General features: G+C 52.6%; 2 protein-coding genes across 2 annotated transcripts; one reads left to right on the top strand and one right to left on the bottom strand.

Moving 5' to 3' along the window:
• Positions 1-160: 160 nt before the first annotated feature.
• Positions 161-6,566, bottom strand: AIMP2 (aminoacyl tRNA synthetase complex interacting multifunctional protein 2). The gene is made up of 4 exons (XM_090288616.1): positions 6,311-6,566; positions 3,397-3,603; positions 1,319-1,550; positions 161-681 (listed from the first exon to the last, which is right to left on the bottom strand). Exons 1-4 carry the CDS (start codon positions 6,443-6,445, stop codon positions 293-295), a joined length of 963 nt encoding a protein of 320 aa, XP_090144742.1. The 5' UTR covers positions 6,446-6,566; the 3' UTR covers positions 161-292.
• On the top strand, positions 6,310-23,272 carry PMS2 (PMS1 homolog 2, mismatch repair system component). The gene is made up of 15 exons (XM_090288617.1): positions 6,310-6,785; positions 8,088-8,227; positions 8,928-9,014; positions 9,184-9,286; positions 10,001-10,184; positions 10,314-10,481; positions 11,113-11,210; positions 12,178-12,277; positions 12,655-12,739; positions 13,774-13,929; positions 15,845-16,700; positions 17,647-17,814; positions 19,350-19,450; positions 19,640-19,809; positions 22,991-23,272. Exons 1-15 carry the CDS (start codon positions 6,763-6,765, stop codon positions 23,132-23,134), a joined length of 2,583 nt encoding a protein of 860 aa, XP_090144743.1. The 5' UTR covers positions 6,310-6,762; the 3' UTR covers positions 23,135-23,272.
• The last annotated feature ends 2,698 nt before the right edge of the window (positions 23,273-25,970 follow it).

Raw genomic sequence — 25,970 nt, 5'->3', positions numbered from 1 at the left:
CCTCTGCGCTGTTCCCACGGCCGCCTTCACAGCCCGACTCCCACATTCCTCAAAGATGACTGTGTGATGTATACATTTCTGTGCCCCAAAGGTGCCTGCCTCGTAGCTGGCACAGTGTACTGCACATGATGTTGCTGAATTTTAAATAAAACGAAAACCACAAGTTACATGGTGCTTTTATTGACACTCAACAATTGGCTTCAATAAAGACGGACTTCAGTACGAGTCCCTACCAGCAACAGGCATGAAATGGCACCACGGACCCACACCCTTTCACGTCAGCTCGCAGCAGTCACTGAAGGAGCTTGAGGGCCCTGCTGAAAGGGGCCAGGCTGTCGCAGGCCCGCATCCACGTCAGCACGTTGGCCGGCGGGGGTGCACCGCGGCCTCCTGTCTGCCGGAGCACCGACCACAGCATGATGTCGGCCACTGTGAGCTCGGGCCCCACGAGCCAGGGGCTCTTCCCCAGAGTGGAGTTCATGGAGCAGAACACAGCAGCTTTTTCCTTACCGCTTCCCTCTTTCAGCTGGAAAAGAGCTGTATCTACCCAGCCGTCTATGAGCGTCGAGTCGACTGCACTGTGCTTCCGGCCACACAGAGAGAACAGAAACCGGGCAATGTTCCCTTCTCCTTCGATGGGACACATCCTTGGGACACTGAACTTCATCTGAGTCTTCGGCACTGAAAGGGAAACACCCCGAGGCACGTCAGCAGGAGCCACACCCAGAGCGGGTACACTGGGGAGGGGAATCACAGCACAAACTGGTGGAAGGGAAAGTGTATTTCCAAGAAGAAAACCACACTCTTAGGTGTAATAGTCAAGGAAGTTTAAACTGTTTAGAGAACGAAGACTATATGTTAAGAACGTAACCGTGTCTGATAGTTGATTATGAGTTTTCAAGCTAGAAGGGACCTCAGACATCTACTCCAGCCCATGGCTATGGATTTCCAGGCTGAGGACTGGAGACTAGGAGTCCCTCTCCCGGGACAGAGACCCTTTGTACCCTCCAGTCCCTCCATTTATGAGGGCAGGTAAGGATTAGTGGACGAACAACAACGGCCTTTCTTCTGCACGAACGTAACCAGGGGAGGCATTCTTCAGTCTCCACTGGAGGCCCTGATACCCTCCGGAAGGAGGACATCTTTGGGTCAGGATTCAACTGTTCTCCTCTTAAGATATTCTGACCTGACAGCGCGTGGCTAGAGAGTCTGCACAGCGGAAGAAGGTCACCGTCCCAGCCCTTGCTGCCTCTCGTTAAAATCAGGGTGCACAGTTCATGATGTGGGATGTGAGTTGAACTCAGTTCGCTTTACTTACCGTTCTTCCAAATTAGAGTAAAACCCAGCTGGTATTCATGCCGGGGCTGTTTGCTGGTCTGCTTGCCAAAGCACCTGAGAAGGTTTTCTGGCACATTCTTGACTGCCGAGTGCGCGTGCACAGTGGACAGCACCTTGTAGCGGTCACAGAGCAGCTCGTGCAGCACGAGCAGGGAGAGGGGAGGCGAGGCGGGGTCTGCGTTGATGACGATGTCTTTCAGAGCCCCGTTGTCCTAAGGGGGAAACCCACACACAGCCCTCTGAGCATGCGTCCTCACACCAGGTGCTATTCTTGGACCCAGCACCCGTGAAGAAGGTGCCGCCGTGATCCCGCCTCACAGCTGAGGACACGAGTCCTGGGGAGACGGGGGACTAATCCAAGGTCACTCGGCTCAGCGAGGGGGGGCTGGGCTACGAGCCGACACCAGCCCTTAGTCCCTACACTGCTGGCTCCTGACGAGAAGCTGACTTTGCTGTCAAATTAGTAACAGCACACACTAGGAATGACACTTCTGCTTCTCCCTAAGTGTGAAAAAACCACGTGCACTCAGTCGGTTTTCTGTATCTGCGGGTCCCACACCTGCAGACTCGGCCACCTGGGGACTGGAAACGATTTTTGATCCGTGGTTGGAACCCCAGATGCAGAGGACTGACTGCATGCATTGTCCTACATCGTTTTATATAATGGAAATGAGTATCCGTGGACTTTGGAATCCGAGGGGGAACCCGGAACCAGTCCCCCATGGATACGGAGGGGCGACATACTCTGTTTACCAAATTTCCTGAGACCTGACCACCTGACAGCATCTAGTTTTTACATCAATTTATGTTTGCATCACCTGTCAATGAAGAGTCTCTTGAAAATGGGTGTTGGCTCAAAATATCACTGGTGATGGGAGGTGGGGGGGGGTGTCTAAAAAACTAGATGTTACCTAAAGCGTGAACTCCCCCCCTGGCCTTTTTAGATGCAGACTTGATTTCTATACTAACTCTACTTACTAGTGAACTTGCAGAGCACAATGAAGGCCAACTGCCCTGGCTGTCCGGACACAGCCCGCCGCATAGGGCCTCTGGTCTTGCCCTCCTGACGCACGCCCTTCACAGGCGCTCCGATGCATGCTTTGCAGCTCCCTGGACATATGTGTCCCTTCGCATTGTGCCTTCTGAGACATCAAAATTCCTCTCAGGCAGCATGTGCCCTGGGAGCTTCTCCGGCACCGAGACCAGCACAGCCGTGCGTGGTCACTGGTGCATCAACGGGCCTGGCTCCCCGTGGGCCTGGCCTGGCTCCCTGGCGCCTCTGTGCATGCAGACGTACTGGGTGGTGAAGGGGGATGTGTGTGTGGGGGCCCAGGTTCCCAAAAACGGAGCCCTCGGGCAGACACTCATACCACCTCCGTCGTTCAGGTCCTTTGGTACTATTCCTATCGCCCATTCTAAAGGAGGGTGTTAGCAGGGATTCTCGGGACAAACCCTTTTGCACCCTCTAATAACTAATACTTTGTAATAAGGCATTTTCTCTTTACCCGTCACACTGTCCCCTGAATTAGCTGAACACTGAAGACTGGTCATTAAAGGGGGCTGATACAACTTAATTTTAATAAACAGATTTAAGCAAAACACACTTGAAATCTGAGACTGTGACTGGCTCTTAGTGATGTATTTCAACAGGGTGGGTGGGATCTTTGTGCCTGGGCAGCCCGAGCCCAGAAATCCGGGCTACTCTCCGAGTCGGGTTGACGGCTGCACCTGGGTTGACGGCTGCACCTGCCGCAAGCTCTGTTTCTCCAGGGCTCAGGCTGCTGGAATGTTGCCTGAAGGGGGAGAAGCTGTAACCTGACTCCCTTCTCTGCCTTCTGCAGCGAGTCTGAGAAGCCAGGAAGCAGACTTAGAGCTTGCTTTGGCCTCACGAGGCTCGTGAACCTACTCTGTGCAGCGGCACAGGCATGCGGGGGAGAAAGAGCCCGCTCTGTGCCACTCCGAGCGCGAGCACGCTGTGGCTTCCCGCCCATGAGCACCCCTTCCTGGCACTGACAACAACCTCGCGTGCTGACACCCCTGAGCTGTAGAGGGACTCACCTTTCCCAGCACTGACGTGAGGTCCAGCGCACTGGCTGATAAAGCAGCGGGCTCTTCGGCTTGGATTATGTCGGTTACGTCCAAGTCTGCGTCTGGCGTCTGAACCATTTTGGAGAGACCATCCACCGCGGCTTTCAATTCATACAGACGTTTTAAAATATTGTCCTGGCGGGACTCCAGAGCTTGAAGAGATGGGTCGGCCTCCCCCTAAGCAAACCAACACAAAGGGGTCATTCCTCTGACACCCCAGCAGTCTGCTTAATGCGATCACGTGGCTCCCACTTACTGCCGCTCCCCAAGTTCATCAGGCCCCCCACCTTGTAAGATGTTAAAACAAAGCAGCAGCATCACATCCTTTTCCCCACAGTCCAATGGGTCCTGCAAGTCGATCCACAAATGCTTTAAAACAAAGAACGTGACTGAAAGCCACTTTGAAATTGTAGGATTCTAATTTTAGGTAATTAGTCTAAGAATGGAGAACAGAGAATGAATACAAATTGTTCTTTATTCTTCACATCAAAACACTTTTCTTAAACAGAACAAGGGCAGTGAAAATGTAACTCAATTTACACTAATAGAAGGGAAAAGGGAGCACACACATTAAAAAGAAGAAGTGTCCTTTGGCTTGGAAGTCTGTCCACAAGGTCAAATGATCAATTCCCCAAATCATTCATTCTCAGAGCTATACTAGTATTCTCATCTTAGAATCATCTAGAACTTTTCACTGCTGATACATATAACTTTATAAACATGGAACGCTTACATTCTTCATTCACTGAATCTTTGCATGTCTCTTGCCTGATACAGTGACTGGTACACAGTAAGTTATCAGGAATGCTTATACTAATCTCAACTCAATATAGACTTAGCTTATAGAGTAATATCCAGATACCTCTCCATAGTCACATTGTACAACCTATCTCCAGATTCAAGAGCCCTCACAACAGACAATCCATTCTGAGCTGAGAAAATAAAACGCAAGCAAAATGCTCATAACTAGACAAAACAGTCAAGAATATGGCAATGACTTTGAGTTTATGATAAATGGGACAATGTTAGTGTAGGCATACTGGCTCACATCTGGGTGCTGCTAAGTTTAATTCTTGGGAACATCTGTGGCTCCTCTAGTCACTCCTAACGCTGCCCTCTCACGCTGATGCAGTTCCTCACCAGGGGCTGTCCATTTCCTGGCATTCATGTGCTGCCAGGCATGCCTGCCTCCACGGCCAATGCCCAAGTCCAACAGCAGTTTTTCCACCTGGCCTACTTCCACTGGTCACCTTGCTCCCATTCTGGTCCACCCCTCTCACCCATTCCCTAGGATGGCGGCTACACAGACACAAACAAAGGCAGATGCTGTCCCTCCTCCCCGGGGCTAACCTCCTAAGCCGAAAAGTAAAGCCCTTGTATGATTTGTTGTCTGGCTGCCTCTTCTCACATAATTCGCCCCTGCTCTGCCTCCAGCCACACAGTCCTTCCGATTCCTAAAACACACCACGCCCCCAGTGGCCTCGGGGCTTTTACTCTGTTCTCTCCACCTGCAGCATTCCTCCCTCTTCTCTGTCTGAACTCCTCTTTATCCTAAAGCCCCCCACGTCCCCACCTCTCCTCACCTGCTGCTCTTGTTTAAGATGAGACATTAAAGAAACAGAAGGTGATGGGCTTACGGGTGGAGCAAAGAATGAGGAGTTCAGTATGCCGTTTAAATAATCAGGTGCTGACCAGAAATGAGTCTGAATGCGAGACGACCTAACCAACCTCCTCGTGTCACTCAGTGGCAGTCCTCCCAGGGAGTACTTCCGGTCTCTTACCCGGCCCGTACCTATCTGTGCGAAATCTTCATTTCCACAAACGGCAGCGGGGTCCTCGCTGAGCGAGGCAGGGTGAGCATCCCCACCCACTGGATTCCGAAGCTGTCAGCGCACCACCACACTCCAACGAGGGCCCGGCCCGGGACTAGGAGCCGCCGGCACCGGAACGGAGAACGCTCAGGTCTGCCTTACCTGCCGCCCCTTTTCACGCCAGCCTGCTGTCTTTCTAGCTCAGACGAGGCTGCGACTCGGAATACTGTCTACCCACGCGTTTCATGCTACATGTACTCTGCAGCCATTTCTTCCCTGTGGTGCTCTCGTCACACTGGATTTCTAATTGTCTGTCCACACGGCCGGGTCATCTAATTGTCTGCCACAGGAGTGGGACCGTCTTCCAAGTCAGCAGCCGCGGGGAGGGTGCCGGCATCGCCCCCTGCGCACACTGCTGCTGGGAGCAGACGTCAGCACGGCCACTTGGAAAGCAGTTTGTCTGGTACTTTCGGCGGCAGCCAGCCCCGCCCGCGGAGCCGGCAATCCCGTCCCCAGTAAATGCCCGTGCCTGCTCGTGCGCGGCCGCCTTCACTGCAGAGTGAAGCGGCTCCCGATGGGAAACCAGCCGGCGTCCGTGAGCGGCGGGACGGGCAGAACCGTGGGGCCAGAGCGGACTGCAGGGAGGACGACCCTTGGTCGTTTCCCGAAACAGAGCTGCGTGCTTCCAGCCACAGCATGGCCGCGTGGCTTAGGGCCGCATCCTCAGGTGGCACAGCGCGAGGGAAAAGCGGGGCGTGGTCGCGGAATCGGGCCCTTTGAGGGCAGTTCAGGCGCGGCGCTGACAACGTGTTGCCCTGGGTCGTGGTGACACGAGGGTTCCCACTATTGTTAAAATGGGCATTGAGGTGCTATTCACCTCTGCGGGGAAAACTCCCGAATAAAAAAGTGTTCGCAGTCAAGAGCGAAAAAAGAAAACAGGTAACACGACGCCGGCCTGGATGGGCCCGACCCCTCGTCCTCTAACCCCGCGGGCCGGCCGCAGCGCCTGCGCGCTAGGCGGACGGGAGGCCTTGGCGCCTGCGCACCGAAAGGATGGGAGGGCGCGCTCCTACCTGCACGTGGACCGCGTTCTGCGCCGGGCTGCTGGTTTTGTCGTGCACGTTGGGAAGCCGGTACATGCAGGTGGGAAGCTCTACACGGAGCGGTGTTCCAGCCCCGTGATACGGCTTTACCTGGTACATCGGCATCCTGGGAGCCACAGGAGGGAAGGTGGCGGCTGCGGAACACTAACGCCCACCACACACGGCGGCCGCCTCCCTTCCGACCCGGCTGCGTGCGTTCGGGGGAAAGCGCAGTTCGTGTGCTCCAATTGGCCCGGACTCCCGACGTCACGACTTTTCATACCACCAATCAGCGAGAAGGAGTTGGGAGCGTCAGTTTCCGCCCTGTGCGGAAGGGGAGGGGCACAGCTTTAGAAGCAGCCAATGGGCGGCTCGGAGGCGCGGCAGCCGTGGGAGCGCCGGCGGGAACTCTCGCGTTCGGAGGTGGGACCAGCTCTGCATCCATGGAGCCCGGCGAGGGGCTGAGGTGAGCGGTGTTTGCGCGTCTCCCCTCGCGGACTCCCTCTCTTAAGGCGCGTAGCGTTCCAGGCGCCTGCAAAGGAGGGGGAAATGGCCGTGGCGTTTGGCGAGCCAGCGCGCCGCACGCAGGCCCCGGAGCGGACTCCTCGGCGCTGCGCCGCCACTACGGGAGCCCTGTGAGGTCGGGCCGGCGGGGAATCGGCCCGCTCCCACGCGGGATGTGCCCAGACGCCGCCGCACGTCCCTGGACCTGAAGTCGGTCCTGAAATCCCAGTAGACTTGAATTCACTTCCTTTGCACCCGGCTTTTCTCTTTTTTGGGAAAAAAAAAGTGGGGTTATTTGGGGGAGGCTGCAAGGCGCGCGCAGTTTAAAGGGGGCGGAACGTGTCTGTCTGCTTGGGAGTGCGGTTCCTGGCTGCTCAGCTGCTCCGAGTTCCCGGCAGCGGGTCTTCGGCTGCTCCGTGCACTCAGCGTCCGACTCCTGAGCCCAGTCCGCTGTGTTGTATCCGCGCCCCTCTAAGTAAACGCCGGAAACGGGCCGGGGGCCCGCCGCTCCTGTGTTCGATCGCACCGAAGTGTCAGGCCGTCTGCTAGACAGACGGGTTGGAAGGTCTGCCGGCACGTGCCACGGCAGCGTGCGTTTGGAGCTGGGGCGCACAGGCAGCTGTGGGGGTAGTTTTACAGCCGGCGTCCCGTCTCTACGACGGTTGTGGGGTTGACATGGGCTCCGTGTCTTTCCCACCACGCTCTGGGTTCTTCCGACGGGGTGAGAAGTGCGGCTTTCACTTTTCCAGAAAGGAGGTCCCATTGCTGCAAAAGATTATTGACCCACCGCTTGAGGGATGTGTGTGTGTCTCTCCCACGGAGAGCCCAGGATAATTCGACTTTTAAATATCGATTGCATTTGAAATGTCTGAGAAGGGTTTTTAAAAGATTATTTATTTTTAGAGAGAGAGGAAGGGAGGGAGAGAAACACCAATGAGCGGTTGCCTCTCGCGCCCCCAGCTGGGGGCCTGGTCTATAACCCAGGCCTGCGCCCTGACTGGGAATCGAACCAGCGACCCCCTGGTTCACAGGTGGGCACTCGAGCCACGGAGCCACAGCAGCCAGGGCTCAGGAGGGTTTCTGACAAATGTTTAAGCATTGTAGAACAATCATATTTACGATTATAATAATTGCATTTGTTTAACAAATAAACATGTTAGGTGTGTTAACTAGTAACAAAAATTAATCACTTCCTACAGTTAAAATCAGGATGAAAAATACATAAATGCATACGTGCTTTGTTTTTTGTCACCGGTTTCTTTAGCACAGAACCTGCTAAGGCCATCAGACCTATCGATCGGAGGTCGGTCCATCAGATCTGTTCCGGGCAGGTGGTACTGAGTCTGAGCTCCGCTGTGAAGGAGTTGGTGGAAAATAGTGTGGACGCCGGGGCCACTAACATAGGTAAGTCTGGGAGCCTGAAGCCGCGAAAAAGTCAGTTTATGCTATTTTATTCAAGTCACATCTGTTCCTGTAATAAGACTCACGTTTGGGATAGTGAGAAATTATTACTTTTAACTTAAATTTAGGTAACACCCCAATAAATTCAATAAAAATAAAAGTAACTATTAAGCTTAGTTAATAAAATAAGTTACTATGTGCCTAGTTCTTAGCCAGGAAGTAGTAGTAATAGCGGTTGCCTTTCACTGTGTTCTTCCTGTGTGCCAGGCAGACGTTCTGCTAAGGACTGTGGATGGGACACCTTAACCTGCAGAAGAACCTTATGAGAAAGGAATTATTACTGTTGTTATTACCTTTCTTTTACAAACAAAGAAGTTAAGGCACAGGGAGTTTACTCTTTTTGAGGTTATAAAGCTAGTGGAATATGACCCCAGGAAGTCTGATTCCAGAGCCTGTTCTCGTTAATGAGTATGTGAAAATTACCTTTTTTCATAAAAGAGCAAGGAAGAAAATAAAAACAAAACTATTCTATTAGGGCTAGTAAATAGTCAAGGAAGACTTTAAAAAAATAAGGAAAATGACAGCACTCTTATGTAAGTATAGCTAGGACTGAAGTTTGCATTATATAAGTTATACATACTGTCAGTATAAAGGTTTTTCCTTCGGTCACTTCTTTGAGAAATAAATTTTTTAACCTTTTTAGATCTAAGGCTTAAAGACTATGGGGTGGAGCTCATTGAAGTTTCAGACAATGGATGTGGGGTAGAAGAAGAAAACTTCGAAGGCTTAAGTAAGTTGAATTTTTTAACCCTATTGTTAAATATTTGGGCAAAGTAGTTAAAAATTTTGAATAAACACAAAAACAGCTTTTCGAACCCAGTGCCTCTGGAAGGTGCTGAGTATGTTCGTCGCTCTCCCACGTAATGTGCCCTGGGCCTCACTGTCCACCTCTCTTTCAGCTCTGAAACACCACACTTCTAAGATTCAAGAGTTTGCTGACCTAACTCAGGTTGAAACTTTTGGCTTTCGGGGGGAAGCTCTGAGCTCACTTTGTGCACTGAGGTGATGCAATGTTTTTATTCACTAACTTGACTCATTGTAAAAAATCTCTGAAAACTGAAAAGTATAATTAGAATCATTATTGTTGACACCTTTTCATCTCAATGTTTCCGTGTTATTTTACTGCCAACCTGACCTCTGAAATGTAAGCACTGAGTGAATGAAATGGCGTAAACAGTATTGTTAAAACGTTGTTATCCTGTTAAAGCTCTGACTTCTCAATTTTCAAACAACATATAGATAATAAATGACAGATGCTGTTGCTGTTAATTTTATTTAGGAAAAAGTGTAACTGAAGCATTAATTTACACAACATTCTAAGTTTTAATAAATACTTATACATTTGAATTATAATATCTTTTGGATCCTTTAAAACATTTTTGTCAGAACGCTAGTAACAAAACTGAGAAATAAATGTTCATTTGTGACTATATAAGTTTTGAGATCTATTGTTTTGCAGTTCAACCACAAAAATAAAAATCAAAGCTTTTATCAAAACAAAGCATTTACAGAACTCTCTGTCTCACTGTATTAGGTGCCAGCCCTTAGCTTTTATGGTGACTCCTCACCCATTTAAACTCCCGATTATCTCAGCCGGGTCATCAGATCTTCGGAGAGTCCGGAGGGAACGGAGGGAACGGAAGTGAGGACGAGAGCGGGCGGCGTCCAGCGCCCGGGGGGCCTCTGACTCACCGCCCGCCTGGTGTTCTCTTCCAGTGATGTCACCATTTCGACCTGCCACTCGTCTGCGAAGGTCGGGACTCGGCTGGTGTTCGATCACAATGGGAAAATCACCCAGAAAACCCCGTACCCACGGCCCCGAGGGACGACGGTCAGTGTGCAGCAGCTGTTTTACACGCTGCCGGTGCGCCACAAGGAGTTCCAGAGGAACATTAAAAAGGTGCGGCCGCTCAGGACCCCCGCTGCCGTTGGCGCCGGGGCTGCGGTGGGCCCACTCGGCGGGGGCTGCCGGGCGCCCTACTCTCCGCTGGCTCTCGGGCTGCGCCTCACGCCTGGGCTTTCTAAACAGGAGTTTGCCAAAATGGTCCATGTCCTCCACGCGTACTGCATCATTTCCACGGGCGTCCGCGTGAGTTGCTCCAATCAAGTAGGACAAGGAAGACGGCAGCCTGTGGTGGGCACGAGCGGCAGCTCCAGCATAAGGGACAATATTGGGTCTGTGTTTGGGCAGAAACAGGTAAAGACGGCCAGTTATCGTAAGAATATCTTCTTTTTTAAAAGATTTTATTTATTTTTAGAGAGAGGGGAAGGGAGGGAGAAAGAGAGGAGAGTAACACCACTGTGTGGTTGCCTCCCGTGTGCCCCCAGTTGGGGACCTGGCCCACAACCCAGGCCTGTGCCCTTTGGTTCGCAGGATGGTGCTGAATCCACTGAGCCGCACCAGCCAGGGAAGAATATCTTGTTGCTCTAGTGATTAGGCCAGGTTTCTATGGTCCTTTCCTATAGAATGGAGCATAAAAGCCAAGGCTTGATTTTTTTTTTATCAGGTACCTCTCACAAAAATTAATGTTGAGTTATGAGAGTTTTCATTTCACTCCTGTAGAGAATAAAATAATACTTTTACTCTGAAACAGTTGTAACATGTTGTAGGCAATATATTGCTTATGGAGAAGTAGGAGCTGGGTGTTTCTTCTTTCTAGAGAAAAATCAGTTATCTTAGTGCCGCAAAAGCAGCTGTCAAGATTCTCTGTGCTCTTCCTGTGGCTAGCTGACCGGGAAAGAAAACACAAAAACCCTCGTGTCTTCCTTTCTGAAGTTCGGTCCCTTCTGTCTGCCGGGGAGTAACTGGGAACCTTGGTCTCTTCTAGCTGCAGAGCCTCATCCCTTTTGTTCAGCTGCCCCCTAGTGACGCGGTCTGCGAGGAGTTCGGGCTGAGCGGCTCCGGCGCGCTGCCTAGTCTGTTCTGGTGAGTCGGTGGCTGCCAGGAAAACGACAGCAATTTTTTTCTTGAGTGTTTTGACTTTTAAAAGGGAGTGATATCAAGGCTTTTAGTTTCTATTGTTTGTTATAAAGCTGTAAGCAGTATTATTGCTGAGAAAGAGGATTTCCTTAATTCAAACAATATTCTGGGTACCTGATGCATTTTAGGGGGTTTTCTGTTGACTTAGTCTTTGTAGCAGAGGGGGTATTGAGTGAACAATTAGAATAACTTTAAAAATTATGTATAGTGTTTCACTTTATTGGGATCTGGCAGAGAGCAGTAGGGGCTGTGTTTGCTTTACCTGAAGTCCAGTCCAGTATCATTACTTTTAGTGTAAGAAAAACAGACCTTTTCCATAAGCAGGACTGGGCCTCTGAGGTCCGAATTGCTCACCCTCCCTCCACGTACCTTTGGCTTATGCCTGGAATTAAAGATGGGGATCCATTTCTTCGTGTTAGAGCATCATGCTTATGGGGATGCAGATATCCCTGAGGTTGACCTCGGGTGGAATACGCACCTTACCAACACCTCAGTAGATACAAGTTTACTAATAGGACAGATTTTAAAAGGCAGGGAGTGTGGGCAGAGGTCCTGGTGACAGATGGGCGGGGATTCCCTGGACAGCTGGGGGCAGAGCACGAAGGGTCTAGAATGAGTTGGCCTCCTGGCGTGGAGGCCAATGATTTAATGGGGAAGGTGGGAGCAAGCATATAGTTTTGAACCCGTGGCATTGCCTCGTGGATTTGCTCTACGGGAGCTTTGGAACCTTCCGGAAGGTCTGTGTTCTTTTTATGACCCACCAGAATGGACACAAATGCACGTGAACTGAAATGTTAGTAGCAGGCCACCAGGTGTTACGTTTGTAGTTCTTCTTTACTTTAAGAACATCCGGTATCCCACGTGTTTCTAACCCTTTTCCCTCCGGACTCCTGCCCTTGCCAACCCTGCGCAGTGTCTCGGGTTTCATTTCCCAGTGCGCTCACGGCGCCGGACGGAGTTCAACGGACAGACAGTTCTTCTTTATCAATTGGCGGCCTTGTGACCCAGCAAAGGTATTTAAAGTTTTTGTGTGTGTTTTTAAAGTCATATGCGTACATTCCTGTGTACATTGGAATGTGTTTGAGTATGAAACAGCACTTGCATTGTCTGGCATTTTGCAAGGGCATCTTGAGGTTAGAAGAAGATTCACTCTTAGGAATGTATGATGGAGGGCATGAGGAATCCTTTCTGGGTGATGGATGTGTATTCATTATCTTGATTATAAACTTACCAGATTGTACACTTTAAATATGGGTGATTGATTGCAGGCCAGTTCTGCCCCATGAAAGCTGTTGAATATGTATCCCTTTAGTGGTTGGTTAGAGCAGCACATTGCTAGAGCCCTGGAGGAAGGAAACGCGTATTTTCTAACCCTTCGTCCTGTTTATAGGTTTCCAGACTTGTGAACGAGGTCTATCACATGTTTAACCGGCATCAGTACCCATTTGTTGTTCTTCACATTTCTGTTGATTCGGGTAAGTTCCACTGACGTTTTAATAAAATCTGGGACTGACTTCTAGAAGAATACAGTGAAATTATAAAGCTCTGATAGGACTGAAAACAGACTCTTGTAGTAACAATTTATGGCCATGTATAGACTTATTTTGTTTTTTATACAGATTTTTCTGCTTTCTACTTGACAGTGTGTTAATTGTATTACTAGAAAAATGTGACTTTTTCATGTCAACCAAGGGAGAATGTGGACTGTGTTCTCCCTGATTTTGAAAACAATTTATTTCATATTTTTCTTCTGATTGTTAAAATTCTGGTTTCTTATTATCCAATATTTTTTTCTAGGTACTTAGAAATACATATGTACACACCTTAAAAACTGTATAATATGACCTATATACCCATATTCTTTGGGGTAAGAAAATAATTTTGGGTAATTTTGTGTAGTACTTTTTAATCCTTAGATATGAACATTCTCTTTTCCATGTCATTAAAAAAAATTATTCAGAAACATGATTTTAATAACTTCATTATATTTCAGTGTATGGATCTATATTAACTTTAAATTTATTTATATCAGTTTTTAGAATTTAAATACTGCCCTTATAATTAAATTATTATTTATATAATTGATTATTTCCTTAAGATAAATTTTTGGAATTAGAATCACTACATTAGTGGATATGATTGTGGTGTACAAATTTACACATCTACCAACAAGGTACTAGGTGTTATGATTTTTAATCAAATTCAATAGGTGACAAAGTGACATCATTCTGTAGTTTGCAGTTCTGTTATACATCTTCATGTGTTTATTTACTTTTTTTGTTTGCGATTTACCCATTCAAATCCTTGCATATTTCGTCTACTTAAAAAATGATTCACCTTTTTTTTGTTTACTGGAAAGAGTGAATTTTGTGGCTTATTACCAATAATCTGGACCCCGTAATGTTTTTAGTAGTACTTTTGGTCAGTACAAGTGATAAAATAGCGGGTGGGAAAACTTCTATTGTTAAAGTTTAGTTTAAACACAAGTGTCCTTTCTCTTTTGCCTTAGAATGTGTCGATATCAATGTTACTCCAGATAAAAGGCAAATTTTACTACAAGAGGAGAAACTTTTGTTGGCAGTTTTAAAGACATCTCTGGTCGGAATGTTTGACAGTGATGTCAGCAAACTTAGCGTCAGTCAGCAGCCCCTGCTGGACATCGAAGGTAAAAGGCTGTGAGAACGTGAACAGCTTCTGTAACAGCTGTCGTGATACCTTCCCTAGTGTTTTGGACATGAGATCAAATCTCTTCTCGGTAGAAAGGATGTGTCTCGCTAGGAAGTAATTTGTTGAAAAAGAGCATGAGCTTCCACATTTGCTGCACAGGGCTGTGCTCTTACCCAGACTCAGCGCCTTGCTGCAAGCCTGTTTGTTTCCGGAGCTCCGAGAAAGTGGATTGTGACAGTTTCTGCCCGTTTTCTCGTTCCTTTTAGGGAGGAGGGAGTTTTTGGAGGCCCTCCTCTGCCATGTTCCCTCCCATCACAGAGCCAATCTGCCATCTGTAATAATGGGCACAATCATTAGTTTCCTGCCTGATTGTAATTTATTGGCCATTTCTTGAAGTAGTTCATTTTATTTTTATTCATTCAAACTCAGTACGTCTGGGACAGGTGCCAGAGTTGAGTCCCTGCTGCCTCCCTTGGCAGAGGGAAGGGTTAGCCGTTCCCCCTCTGATGGTCAGATCCACTCCTTGGGGTGGATGCTGTTTTATGCCAACCTGCCCGCAACCTGCAGGTCTGTGTGTGTGGAGTTGGAGGCGGTGGGTGCCCATCGCTGTGCGCTCGGGGTGGGGTGCAGGCCAGAGAGCTGCTAGGGAGGCTGAAACGGGGCTTCGGTGGGAAGCTAGGGAGGCTGGTGAGCGTTGCTCCCAGCGAAGGGAAGGTGCTATGGGGTGAGCCTTTGCAAACGGAGGGTGCTGGGAGCCAGAGGCGGGTTGAAGGGAGAGGTGGGGACAGAGTGGCTTTGTCCTAACATTTCCTAACGCCCCAAGGGTGGGGACAGGTCGCTTTGGAAGGTACTGGGGTTGGCTCTCCTGGGCTGGCTTGACGGACAGTTTGATGATCAGAGGACATGGTGGAGGCTCAAGCCCCGAAGGGGTGCGGTGGGGGAGGCGCACGGAGACAGTGACGTTAGTGTGTCAGGCCTGCTGACTTGCACGTGGTGAGTCCCACGTCCTTCCCAGCGCTTCCCTGCGTGGGGTGTTGTGGACGCGTCTCGGGGGAGGCAGCACACACCTGTGTGGAGCGGGCTGGGGGTGGCCTGTCCGAGCTTACTCATACGCACTGCCGGGGGGCCACCCCGCAGAGAGAAGCTGCTCAGCCCCTCCGTGACGGCGAAGCACAGCTGCGTCCTTGCCCTCAGATGCGCTGTTTCACTGACCACGTTTTCACAGAAGCAGACATCAGAAGTTCGTGCCTTACAAGGGTTATCAGCCCCGGGGTTAAGGAACAGCACCCAGAGATCCGCCCCGGCACCCCTTTTCATGCCGTAAGCCCAGTGGCCACCATGGGTTTGTTTCCTCTGTTTTTAATTAGAACCCACCCACTATGTGCATTTTGGGGTGATTTGTTTCTTTCAATATTGTGTTTGTGAGGGCCCTCCAGGCCCCATGTGGCCACTCCTTCACTCTCGTTGCTGCGTGGCATTCCATAGTGATTAAACGCTGTGACTTCTCTGTGGACAGTGGGTCGTTTCTGGTCTGGGGCTGCGACGAGCAAGCCGTAGTGGACGTTCCTGTCCGTGGCCTTGGCGGGCACGGGCGGGCGCTCTGGACGGGAGAGGCGCCGCCTGCTCACTGGTGTCGTGTGTTCAGGTTTGGGGGTGCTCCCAGAGCAGTGAGCATACCCCGCTGCCCCTGGCTCTGCTGAAGCATCTGTTCAATCCGCATCCTTGTGAACGCTTGTTGCTTTTTAAGTTCTCTCCGTCCTGGTGAGCCTCGCGTCCTGTCGTGCCTAACATAGATCAGCTTTCGTGTGTATCCTCAGCGTGGGCCCCCCCTTTGTGACGTGTCGCCCACGTACAAGCGTCCTCGCTCCGCTGCCGCGCCGCCCTGACCTGCTCCCCTGCTCACACCCACCTAGGCCGCCTCCTAGGAACGCCTCCGGCAGGAACGGAACAGCCTCTGCCAGACACGCAGGGGAGCCCCGCCTCGGCGAGGACGCGAGGAGAGGAGAAGAGGGCGGTGAGCATCTCCAGACTGAGGGAGGCCTTTTCCCTGCGTCACCCAGCAGAGAACCAGCCTCGGGGCCTGCAGTTGGTGGGGCTGCGGCGGGTGTCCCCGCGACAGAGGGGGAGCGGGCCGTCCTCGAGGCCTTCGGAGCCCCTGTGCCCGCAGACGCCCAGCCCTCCGGACGCGGGGCTGCGCTCGGAGGAGGACAGAGCGGAGACGGAGAGGGCCTCGGGGCCCGGCAGCACCTCCGCGGGCTCAGAGGGAGGGCTCAGCACCCTGGACGCGGGCAGCCACTCCGGCAGTGACCGCTCCGACAGTGACCGCACCGCCAGCTCCCCTGAAGACAGGGTTTCCCAGGAGTGCACGCAGTCGCGGGAGAAGTCCCCTGAAGCTGAGCAGCGGCTCTCAGACAGGGACCGCCGCCGGGACCCAGGGGACGGGGGGCACAGACTGAGAGCGTCGCCTCCGCCAGCGAGTCTCTCGGGCGCCAAGCGTTTTAGAAAAGAAGGAAGTCCTTTAAGCTCCGACGTCCCTCAGGAGCCGGCTGGCAGGCGGGACGTGCCATTGTCGCAGGTCGATGTGGCTGTAAAGGTCAGCAAGAAGGTCGTGCTCCTTGCCTTCTCCATGCGCTCTTTAGCGGAGCGCCTGAAGCGGTCACAGCAGCAGGCGCAGCGCCGCGGCGCGGGCCAGGGCTTCCGGAAGTTCCGGGCGAAGATCAGTCCCGGGGAGAACCAGGCCGCCGAGGAGGAGCTCCGGAAAGAGATAAGGTGAGGGCTTCTCGGAGCTGCTGTCCTGCGTCCTTTGCTTTGCGGTGGTGGCACCGCGTCTGGTCCTCGGGCGTCCGCTGCTGGTCAGGGCGGCGGCCCCGGGGTCTGGCCTGCGCCACAGACCTGTCTCTCAGAACGTCAGACGGGCAGCAGTTTCCCCTCGGCCTCCCCTTCCGTCGGTCCCCCCCGCTCGGGGATTCTAAACTTGGAGCTAGTGCGGTTCCCCGCTGGTCCTTGTCCGCACCACCGCCTTCTGCTCACCGCCTCTCACAGCACCTCGCCGGGTCGCGGTGGGGCTCTCGTCCTGCTGCCTGGGACCGTGCGAGGGGTGTTTCCTCAGAGGCCCTCTGCGTGTCCTCTGTCCCCTCCGTCGGTCCCGGTCAGTCGGGGCCTTCTTGACCCCGATTTCACTCCTCCTCCTCAAGGTTTTCTGCCCCACTGACTCCCTGCAAGGAATTCATGGCCCTTTTGGTGGCTGTTGCTATTTCCCATTTTAACGTGCATTAGGAAAAAGAACACGTTGTCAAACCTGGGGCTCAGGAAGATTGCGTAGGACAAGGCTAAGTAAAAGGAGTCGGTTAGAAAATATGACTAATACAGGCAGTAGAAAACACTGCCCCTTTCTCGTCAGGCATCTCGTACAACATCTCGAGTTGTTAAAAGGTCGGTTTCTGAAATTCTTAACCAGACGCAGGCACACGCCCACACCCGCCCATCAAGTGTGCGCTCGGTAGGGGAGGGCGTCAGGTGCCCCAGGCTTGAGCTGCTTACCCTTCACCTTTGAATTTTTTTGAGCCCTCAAAGTGAAATTAACCGTGGCTTCAGAACCAAAGATTTGAGTTAATTCAGACATTTATTGATCCCCTGTTATCGTGGCTCTTGGATTTTTTTTCACCAGAAAAATAGTGTTTTAAAATGTCTCCCAATTCACATTTTCTCCATGCAGCAAAGCGATGTTTGCAGAGATGGAGATCGTTGGTCAGTTCAACCTGGGGTTTATCATCGCCAGGCTGGGCGCGGACGTCTTCATCGTGGACCAGCACGCCGCGGACGAGAAGTACCACTTTGAGATGCTGCAGCAGCACACCATCCTCCAGGGCCAGAGGCTCCTCGCGTGGGTTCGCCTCAGCTGTCAGGGTTTCCAGGGGCTTCGCGCCCCGCAGGTTTAAGATCTAGTCGCCCACCTGTGTGTGTACATATTGACATCCATCTATTTTTGCCATAAGCATCCCTGCAGCAGAGTTTTATACTTTCTACATAGTAACAGTCATAACTGTCTGTCTTGTGCCAGGCCCTGTCCAGGCAGTTTCCATGTATTAATTTATTCTCACAAATCTACGAGGTAGTTAATATTACCATCAGCATCTCACTGATGAGAAAACCGAGGCACACGGGAAGGTGACATAGCCCAACTGTGTCCCTGGTAATAAGTGTCAGACCTGTTTAGCTACCAGTGAACGTCCATCAGCGGTCGGCCACAAGACCCTCTTTGATGAAGGACAGTGTCTGGTGCGCAGTGGATGTATTTATAGCACATCTGCGTATGTGCTGCACAGGACAGCACCGCCTGCCTGGGTGTCAGTCCTCAGCTGTGGGCGATAAGCCCACTGACTGGAGTCACTGCAGATTCTGGCATTTCCCCCTCCATTGCCAGACTGAGTGTTGGCAGCTAACTGCATGGTGGTGTGATGGTACACCATGCCATCCGGAAGTCGTAAGCAAAGTTATAAGAAGAGAGCACAGGTTTTCATTTTGGGAAATTAAAGTACATAAAAATAAACTCAGATCCCAGCAGAAGTAGATCTCGGCATGAAGAAACATGCCATAAAAGTCACTCAGCTGGAAAGATGCACCTGCGCTAGGGGGCACTCATTTCCTCTGGCGTGTGTTAATGGTGTTTATTTTCAGGAGAAGAGAATGTAAAGACCTTTAATAAGCTACTTTATAAAATGTCCCTTGAGAAAGCTCCCCTGACCCTTCCTCTCTCCAGGGCAAGTTTCACCTGCTGTCTGCTTGCAGGGCACTGGGTGTCCCTTCCTGGTTCTCAGTATTGTCGTGACTATCATTTATTTGAGCGCCTTTCCTCCCCACTAGACTGTTATTCCAGGGCAGAGACTGGGTCTGTGTTTTCTTACCATTCTGCCTCCTGCCTTTCCCAGTGTCTGTCTGACTGGGCGCTCAGTCAGTCCTGGAGGAGCGGCCCACACAGCTGGACGGTGGATGGAGAAATAAGCAGCGCAGACAGAGGAAGGGGCAGGGGAAGCAGGTGCCACGTGCTCTGTTTCCAAGGGCCTCTAAAGGGCCTGCCTCGGCCTTTCAAATTGTCTATATTGTGAGGTGGGGAAAACCAGCATTTTGAATGTCATGGTGCTGTTTAAGGAGAGGATTCAGCAAAAGGCAGGGTCCTTGGGGGAAGATGGCAGACCGAAGAAGAGCAAACTATTTCTGTACTTTAACTTCTGCAATGGCTTTTTTAAAAAGGAAAATTACAAGGGAATTCTCAGGAGGTTTTGTGACAGGAAAGGCAGCGTAGCTCCATAGAGAGGTGGTGCACTGCTTCTTGAAATGAATTCAAGGGCTCGGAGGGATTGTGTCATTTCTGCATGTTTGACTTCAAGATATGGTTTGAATCTCTCCTTTGTTTTTCAGACCCCAGACTCTCAACTTAACTGCTGTCAATGAAGCCATCCTGATAGAAAATCTGGAAATATTCAGGAAGAATGGCTTTGATTTTGTCATCGACGAAAGTGGTGAGTTACTACTAAGAATGATAGAATCATGTCCCCACAGAGCTGCGGACAGTCTTTGAGGTCACATGGATCCATGTCATTTATAAAAGACGTGATGGTTGTCCATCTTTCAAATGTTTATTATAAGTAGCACTCAAACAAGACAGATTTTTCCAATAATGACTGTTTCTCTAAATTTTATTCTTCTAGCTCCAGTCACTGAAAGGGCTAAATTGATTTCCTTGCCAACTAGTAAAAACTGGACTTTTGGACCCCAAGACATAGATGAACTGATCTTCATGCTTAGTGACAGCCCTGGGGTCATGTGCCGGCCTTCCCGCGTCAGGCAGATGTTTGCCTCCAGAGCCTGTCGGAAGTCTGTAAGTAAAGAAAGCTCATCTGCTGGGACCCAGAGGTTCTCCCCAAGCTTGTGGTCCCCAGACGTCCTCAGTACGGCGGTGACTGCCGTGGTTCATTGTGTAGAGAGAGTCTTGTTGCTGTCCGTCAGGGTGACCTGCCAGCTCCACACGTCTGTGTTCCCTCCGACCTCTAACCTTCAACTGCTGTTTACTTTGCTTCTGATGAGCGCAGTCTCTCTTCCTGTCACTGACCCCCGTGCAGGTCACCGCTCCTGCGCGCTGTAATACCCTACGGGTCTTAACGTCATTGGTAGGTGAAGACTGGCGGCTGCTCTGCCTGAGCAACGCTGTGCAGGTCACCCTGAGCCCTGCGGTCAGCACGCATTTCTCGGGGTGCCCCGTGGAGCATGGCACATTAATTCACTGCTCAGATTGGTACTGGAAAGTGGGGGCAGGGGTCGATAGTTAGCCTCATGTCCAGGTCAAGGAAGTGAATCTCTGTGCCCTGGCCCGTAGGAAAGGCCATCCATTTGTTCAGCAGATACTCCTTGAGCCCCTGCTGGGTGGCCCACCCTGTGCCAGGTGCTAGGGACATGGTGGGACAAGGAAGATGAAGTCCCTGCCCATGTGGAGCTTACAGTGTAATGGGGAGAAAGAGACATACGCAAAATGACAATTTCAGGTACCAGTAAGTTCAGGAAAGAAATTAAAACAGTATTGGGATAGGGCGTGCACACAGAAAAATGAGGTGAACAGGTGAGAGGGCGGGGCAGGAAAAGGCTGCTTAGGAGGTGGCATCTGAGCTGATGCTTGGAAGGTGAGATGGAGCCCCTTGGGTCGAACTGTGAGGTTTTGGGGGCTCGGTGGAGGTAGAGAGTCAGCAGTCAGATGCTGAGCAAGATGGTTTACTGAGTATGCGCCACGGCGGGCTAGGGTTGGGGCAGACGCCAGCAGCCAGGGGCAGGGCGGGGCGCGCGTGAGGCGTCCTGAGACGTGGGACGCATCAGCAGCACAGGATGGGCTCCGTGGCCCCCGTACAGCCAGCAGGTCGGCGGTTGAACGGCTGCCATCTCCTGGTGGTGACCTGAGTCTGCGGCAGCCGGGGATGGGGGGAGTCGGGGGGACTTTCTGCAGGCAGCTCAGGTGGGGGAGCGGGAGTTGATCCTGAGAACAGAGAAGTCGCTAAATTCCTGTCTGCAGATGAGGACACCTTTGAAGGACACAGGCAGTCCCTGGCGCCAGGGCAGCAGAGTTAACAGGGGTGAGGAGGTCCCTGACACCAGCTGTCACTCTGGGGGCGTGCTGAAACCAGGCCTGGACTCCCAGAACCCAGGTCTTACGCCTAAGAAGAACCTTCCAGACAGAAGAAAGAGCAAGTGTAATGACCCCGGGGGTTTGAGCAGGGCCAGAGGCTGATCCACGTGTCTGGGCAGGGGACCAACCAGAGAGAGAGCCACACAGCATCCAGGGACTCACAGCAGGTCTCGCAGAGCCTGGTCAGAACCTGGGAGTTTGTGTTGCTGTGCTGGGGGCCCCTGGGGGCTTGTCACGGCTGAGAACAGACCCCTAGCGGAAACGAGGGAGGTGGGCAAGTGGCGGTTTGTCTGCCTTTGGGGGGCTGGGATTAAGGGTTCAGTCTGAGGCGTGTTATACACTTGGGAGTCCATGGCGGTGAGGGGTGTGTCACCTAAAACAGTCCCATTAATGAATTTCAGGCTCAAGGGAAATGCCAACGCTGGAGGTAACATTTTAGGTGCACCTGACAGCCATGGGGTGGGATGAAGGTACGCAAGGGAAGAGTTTAAGGAGAGCAGAGAAGAGGGCCCAGGATCTGTCGGCCACAGGGAATTCCTTGAAGACCTCATATTGATCTAATCCTGGCGTTTGCGAATGAGAGTTTGAGTGGAGCTGGGGCTGGCCTGTGCTGATAGCCGGACATGTTAAATCGCGTTTTGGTGTGGCTCAGAGGCCTTTGGGGCCCCAGGCTGCTCCTTCACGCCCCGCGCTGGCAGGGCCCTCCCGCTGCAGCTCTGGTCCTCTGGGCAGCACCCCTGCACCTGCCACCGTCTGCCATGGGCTTCCCGCGGCCACCCGGCTCCAGCTGTCCTGCCCTCGCAGCCCCAGCGCGGCGCTTGTCTGCAGGCCGTCCCTCCAGTCTCCTTCCTGCCCTGAGCCCTTTGTGCTGGGCTGCCTGCCCCTCTGCTGGATTCCCTGCCTCACATGCCCTCGTCACCTCCCCGGCTCCTGCCTGTCCTGGGTCCTGAGTCCCCGACTGATGCAGCCTCATCGAGCACTCGGGCACAGCACACCTCGGTGATCCTTGTCATGTTTCTGTTCAGTTGTCTGTTGTCTGTCTGCCTCCAACGTGGCAGAGCCCTGCCCTGCGTCCTGCCTCTAGGACTGTGCCAGGTTCGGGTTTGTCACCTCCCACCACCTCTCCCTGTGTCCCAGGGCGTCAGTTTCCATGCTCGCTGTGGTGTCTGCGCACCTCCCTGCACCTGTCAGGCAGGGACGCGTGCTAAGGAGAAGCAGCCGGGCGGGCGGCAGGGGGTAGAGGCAGGGGGCCAGCGCAGAAGTCCGAAGGAGGAGGGCATCGCGGCAGGCGGGCCTCGGAGGAGGGTCTCCAGTGGAGGCTGCAGCCAGTCCCAAGGTCCTGAGGAAGGCGCGTACTCTCCGTGCTTGTGCCACGGGATCGGGGTGCTGTTGGGGGAGGGGATGGGGGTGCAGGCACAGGGTCCAGTGGGGCCAAGTCACGTGCTGCGTTGGGCCTTCATTGGGGGGGATGGGGGGCGCAGCGGAGCGGCAAAATGTGCCATGCCTCTCAGAGGGGCCAGGGCTGCTGTGTGGGGGTCGGTGGGCGGCGGGAAGGGGGGAAGCGGCGAGGCGGAGAGAGGTCCCTGCAGCTGCCGAGCTGACGGGTGAGGGCGCCGACCCTGAGGTCGCGCTGGTGCTGTCGGGATGGGTGGGGTTCTGGGAGGTGCAGTCGGCGTCTGTGCTGAAGGTGGAGGGGCCAGGGAGGGGCTGGGCTCCACAGAAAGGTGGAGGCTGGCGTGTTAGAAGGCAGGGTTCTTGGGGGGACTTCTATAGGGAATGTTGTTTCTGAGCTGTACTCTCATCCAGCCTTGGGGTACGGAAAAATACGGCCGGATGGTGGTTCTGCCCCAAACCCCGGAACGCTGGAACCCGTTGTGTCTCCTTGCAGGTGATGATCGGGACTGCCCTTAGCACAGGTGAGATGAAGAAGCTCGTCATGCACATGGGGGAGATGGACCACCCCTGGAACTGTCCCCACGGCCGGCCGACCATGAGGCACATCGCGAACCTGGACGTCATTGCCCAGAGCTGACACTGCTCATCGTAGAGGACTAGACGGTGGACTGCAGGCTTTTCTTTTTTGAAAGGCAGGGTTTTAACCATTTTTTTGTTTGTTTTTGTTTCAAAATCAATGTGCTACTTAAAAGAAAGTACCAAAGCCATTTAAAAACGATGTTGAGAACTTTAACCATGGGGAGCATTGCCACAGTGTTTTGGGTTCTGCTCCTGCGTGCGTCTGTCTGTCTGTCAGTGCGTGGGTGTATACACGCAAGGGCACTTTGCAGTCACCCAGGACTCTGCTGGCCCAGCGTGTTTTAGGCTGCAACTTTGAGCCCTTTGTGATGATTAAATGTATAATGGTTTAATTTCACAAAGTTAAAATTATGGTCCTGATGGGTTAGTGGTTCTCAACCCTGGTGCACATTAAACGTTTTTTTTTTTTTTAAAGAAGTAATCTGGGAAACTCAGTAGGGATTCTCTGCCTGGCCGGAAAAGAATGGCCCAGGTGGGGCTGGGGTCACGTTCTTTAAAAGTTCCCCGGTGTCGCCAGAGCGGTAAGGCACTGCTGTAGGCAAGGGGAAATGAAAGGCCTGGGTTTGTCTAATTTAATGCGGAGGTGTGCTGGTTTTCTCGGGGTGTGAACTGCAGGATGTTCTGGTTTCTGGCCCCGAGCGGTGCTGGAGGTGGGAGAGCCCTGTGTTCATCAGAGAGGTTTTCATGGAGTCTTGTTCCGTCTGGACTCTGCCAGGGATGCGCCTGTGGAGTCAAGCAGTGGTCGGTGCACAGAGGCGCGTGTGGGCCACCACCCGCCCTCCCCGCCCCGGCCAGGCCGCGGGCCTCCTTCCCTCGGCAGACTTAGACGTTCGCATCTGTGACGAGACCGTCAAGCGATAACTGTTACCATTTATTGTGTCAGGTCCTATGCTGGGATGCCTGTCTGCGGGGTCTCATTTACTGTTTCCAAGAACGCTGCACATTGGGGTTTCTGGCCCCAAAGATGGCTCTGTGGTGGCCCCCCAGCCCTTGATGGGCTCTGCGGGTGTGGTGGAGAAATGCGCTGAGAAGTGGGGGACTTCCTGGCTTGGCTGGGTGGCCCAGTCTGTCCCATGGCTTACACTGGGGACCTCTCCCAGGGGCGCCAAGGGACGCAAGGCCCTGATGTAGGAGGTGCTGGGAGGCGGCCTCTAGAAGCTGGGAAAGGCGAGGAAATATTCTCCTGGGAGCAGCCCGCAGGAGCCCGCCCCGTTGGATTCCTAACAAAGAACCGCCAGATGATAGATTTGTGTTGCTTTAAGCCACTAAGCAAGTTTGGGTAATTTGTTTACAGTGCAAAGGAAAACTAACACCTGGGTTCATTATTACTGGGTTCCGGCAACTAGCACCGCTGGGAACACCCAGGTCAAGTGCATTGGCTCCGGGTTTCCCCTTGGCCTTACGGAGACTTAGGGCAGAGACCTAATGCCCAGAGGCTTTCCTGACGCGCGGCCCCTTTAAGGGCGGGGAGGGGCGGGGCTGCGGTTGCCTGGAGACCGGCCGGGTCAGGACGCGCTGCAGGCAGTGCATCACCTCCGTGGGGCCTGGTGCCCTGAGCCAGGTAAGTCCGCGGCACAGGGTTCCCGCGCCCCAGGCTGGTGGTCCTGCGTGCGCCACGGACTTGACCGCCAAGCAGACCGGCCTCCCAGGACCTGAGCAGGCGTGTGGTGGGCGGCAGGGGTGCCCAGGAAGTGCGGGAACAGCCCCGCCCCCCCAACCCCGGCTCAGAACTCACGCCCCTTTTGTGCTGTCCCAGGAACGAATAAACAGGAGAACCCGGTACCAAGCCAGGGAGACGGTTAACAAAAACGAATGGGAAACAGGCCACGAGAAATGACATTGGCCCTGGAGTTCAGGTTTCGCAGATACCGGCCGAAAGCCCGAGCTAAGGAGGGCAGCTTGCTTCCCCGGGAGACCGTCGGGGGGCGGGGCTGGGAAGAGCGCTGGGTTTTGAAGGAGAGAAGCAGGACAAGGTAAGCGCAACGCCTCCAGGTGTGGTAGTGCTGGCCGGCGGGGTGTCCAGAGGATGCCCTCCAGGCTGCAGAGGGCGCGGTGCGTCCGGCACGCGAGGCGGGACGTTGCCTTGCACTCCAGGACTCCCCTGTGCAGCTGCTTGATGGCCTGGATGCTTTCAGTGGGGCCAGTTCTAGAGTCGCCGGCACCATGGCTTTGGAGCCCTCAGCCCGGCCCTAGACACCCTGCTGCTTGGCTCGCATGGGGGCCACGCGGTCAGTGGCAGTGCTGGCTTGGGGAGCAGGCAGCCAGTGATTTCAAATTCCAACAGGACAGTGACATAAAATAATCGCTCCTTTGTCATGTGCCCTTTCCCATACTTCACGTGTTTTGTGTATCAATGTATTTAATCCTTGTAAGGAAACAAGGGGCTGTTATTCCTGTTCGGTGCCTGAAGCAGAAGGACATTGAGTGACTTGCTAAAGAACACACAGCCGGTCAGGGGACTGGGGAGCCTGAGTCCAGCTTTGAGCACTGTGCTGTGCTGTCGTAGCAGGACGGGCTTTGAAAGGTGGACCGACCACATGCCAGACCATCAGGCTTTGGTAGCCGTTGTCCAGAGGCAGGGTCACCCTTCTAACTGGGACACGATGGGGAAACAAACGGTAAACAGTGGTCCCAAGTTTTAAAGTCACAGGGACACCCAATGTAATACGGAAGCTAGTATTTGTATAAAGTGGTGATACCTGCTACTTGTCATTTTTCAGGCTTTGGAAGAATGATAATTACATTGGGTTGTAAAGCTAAAACTTTAATAATAAGCGAAGCCCTCAAGTATTTAGAGACCATTTTTATTTTTCAGATAAAACTCATCAGTGCTT

The sequence above is a fragment of the Furipterus horrens genome, unplaced genomic scaffold (genome assembly GCF_987537825.1).
Source record: "Furipterus horrens unplaced genomic scaffold, mFurHor1.1.pri manual_scaffold_10, whole genome shotgun sequence".
Classification (NCBI taxonomy): domain Eukaryota; kingdom Metazoa; phylum Chordata; class Mammalia; order Chiroptera; family Furipteridae; genus Furipterus; species Furipterus horrens.
This window is presented reverse-complemented; position numbering and strand designations above follow the sequence as displayed.

Bases quoted from the DNA above. Each gene is read 5' to 3' on its own strand.
- AIMP2 (XM_090288616.1), bottom strand. From the start codon at position 6,445: ATGCCGATGTACCAGGTAAAGCCGTATCACGGGGCTGGAACACCGCTC. The intron at 3,604-6,310 runs GTAGGAGCGCGC...TGGTTTGCTTAG, and splicing joins AGAACGCGGTCCACGTGCAG to GGGGAGGCCGACCCATCTCT. The intron at 682-1,318 runs GTAAGTAAAGCG...TTTCCCTTTCAG, and splicing joins TACTCTAATTTGGAAGAACG to TGCCGAAGACTCAGATGAAG.
- PMS2 (XM_090288617.1), top strand. From the start codon at position 6,763: ATGGAGCCCGGCGAGGGGCTGAG. The intron at 10,185-10,313 runs GTGCGGCCGCTC...CTTTCTAAACAG, and splicing joins TCCAGAGGAACATTAAAAAG to GAGTTTGCCAAAATGGTCCA. The intron at 16,701-17,646 runs GTGAGGGCTTCT...TTCTCCATGCAG, and splicing joins GAGCTCCGGAAAGAGATAAG to CAAAGCGATGTTTGCAGAGA.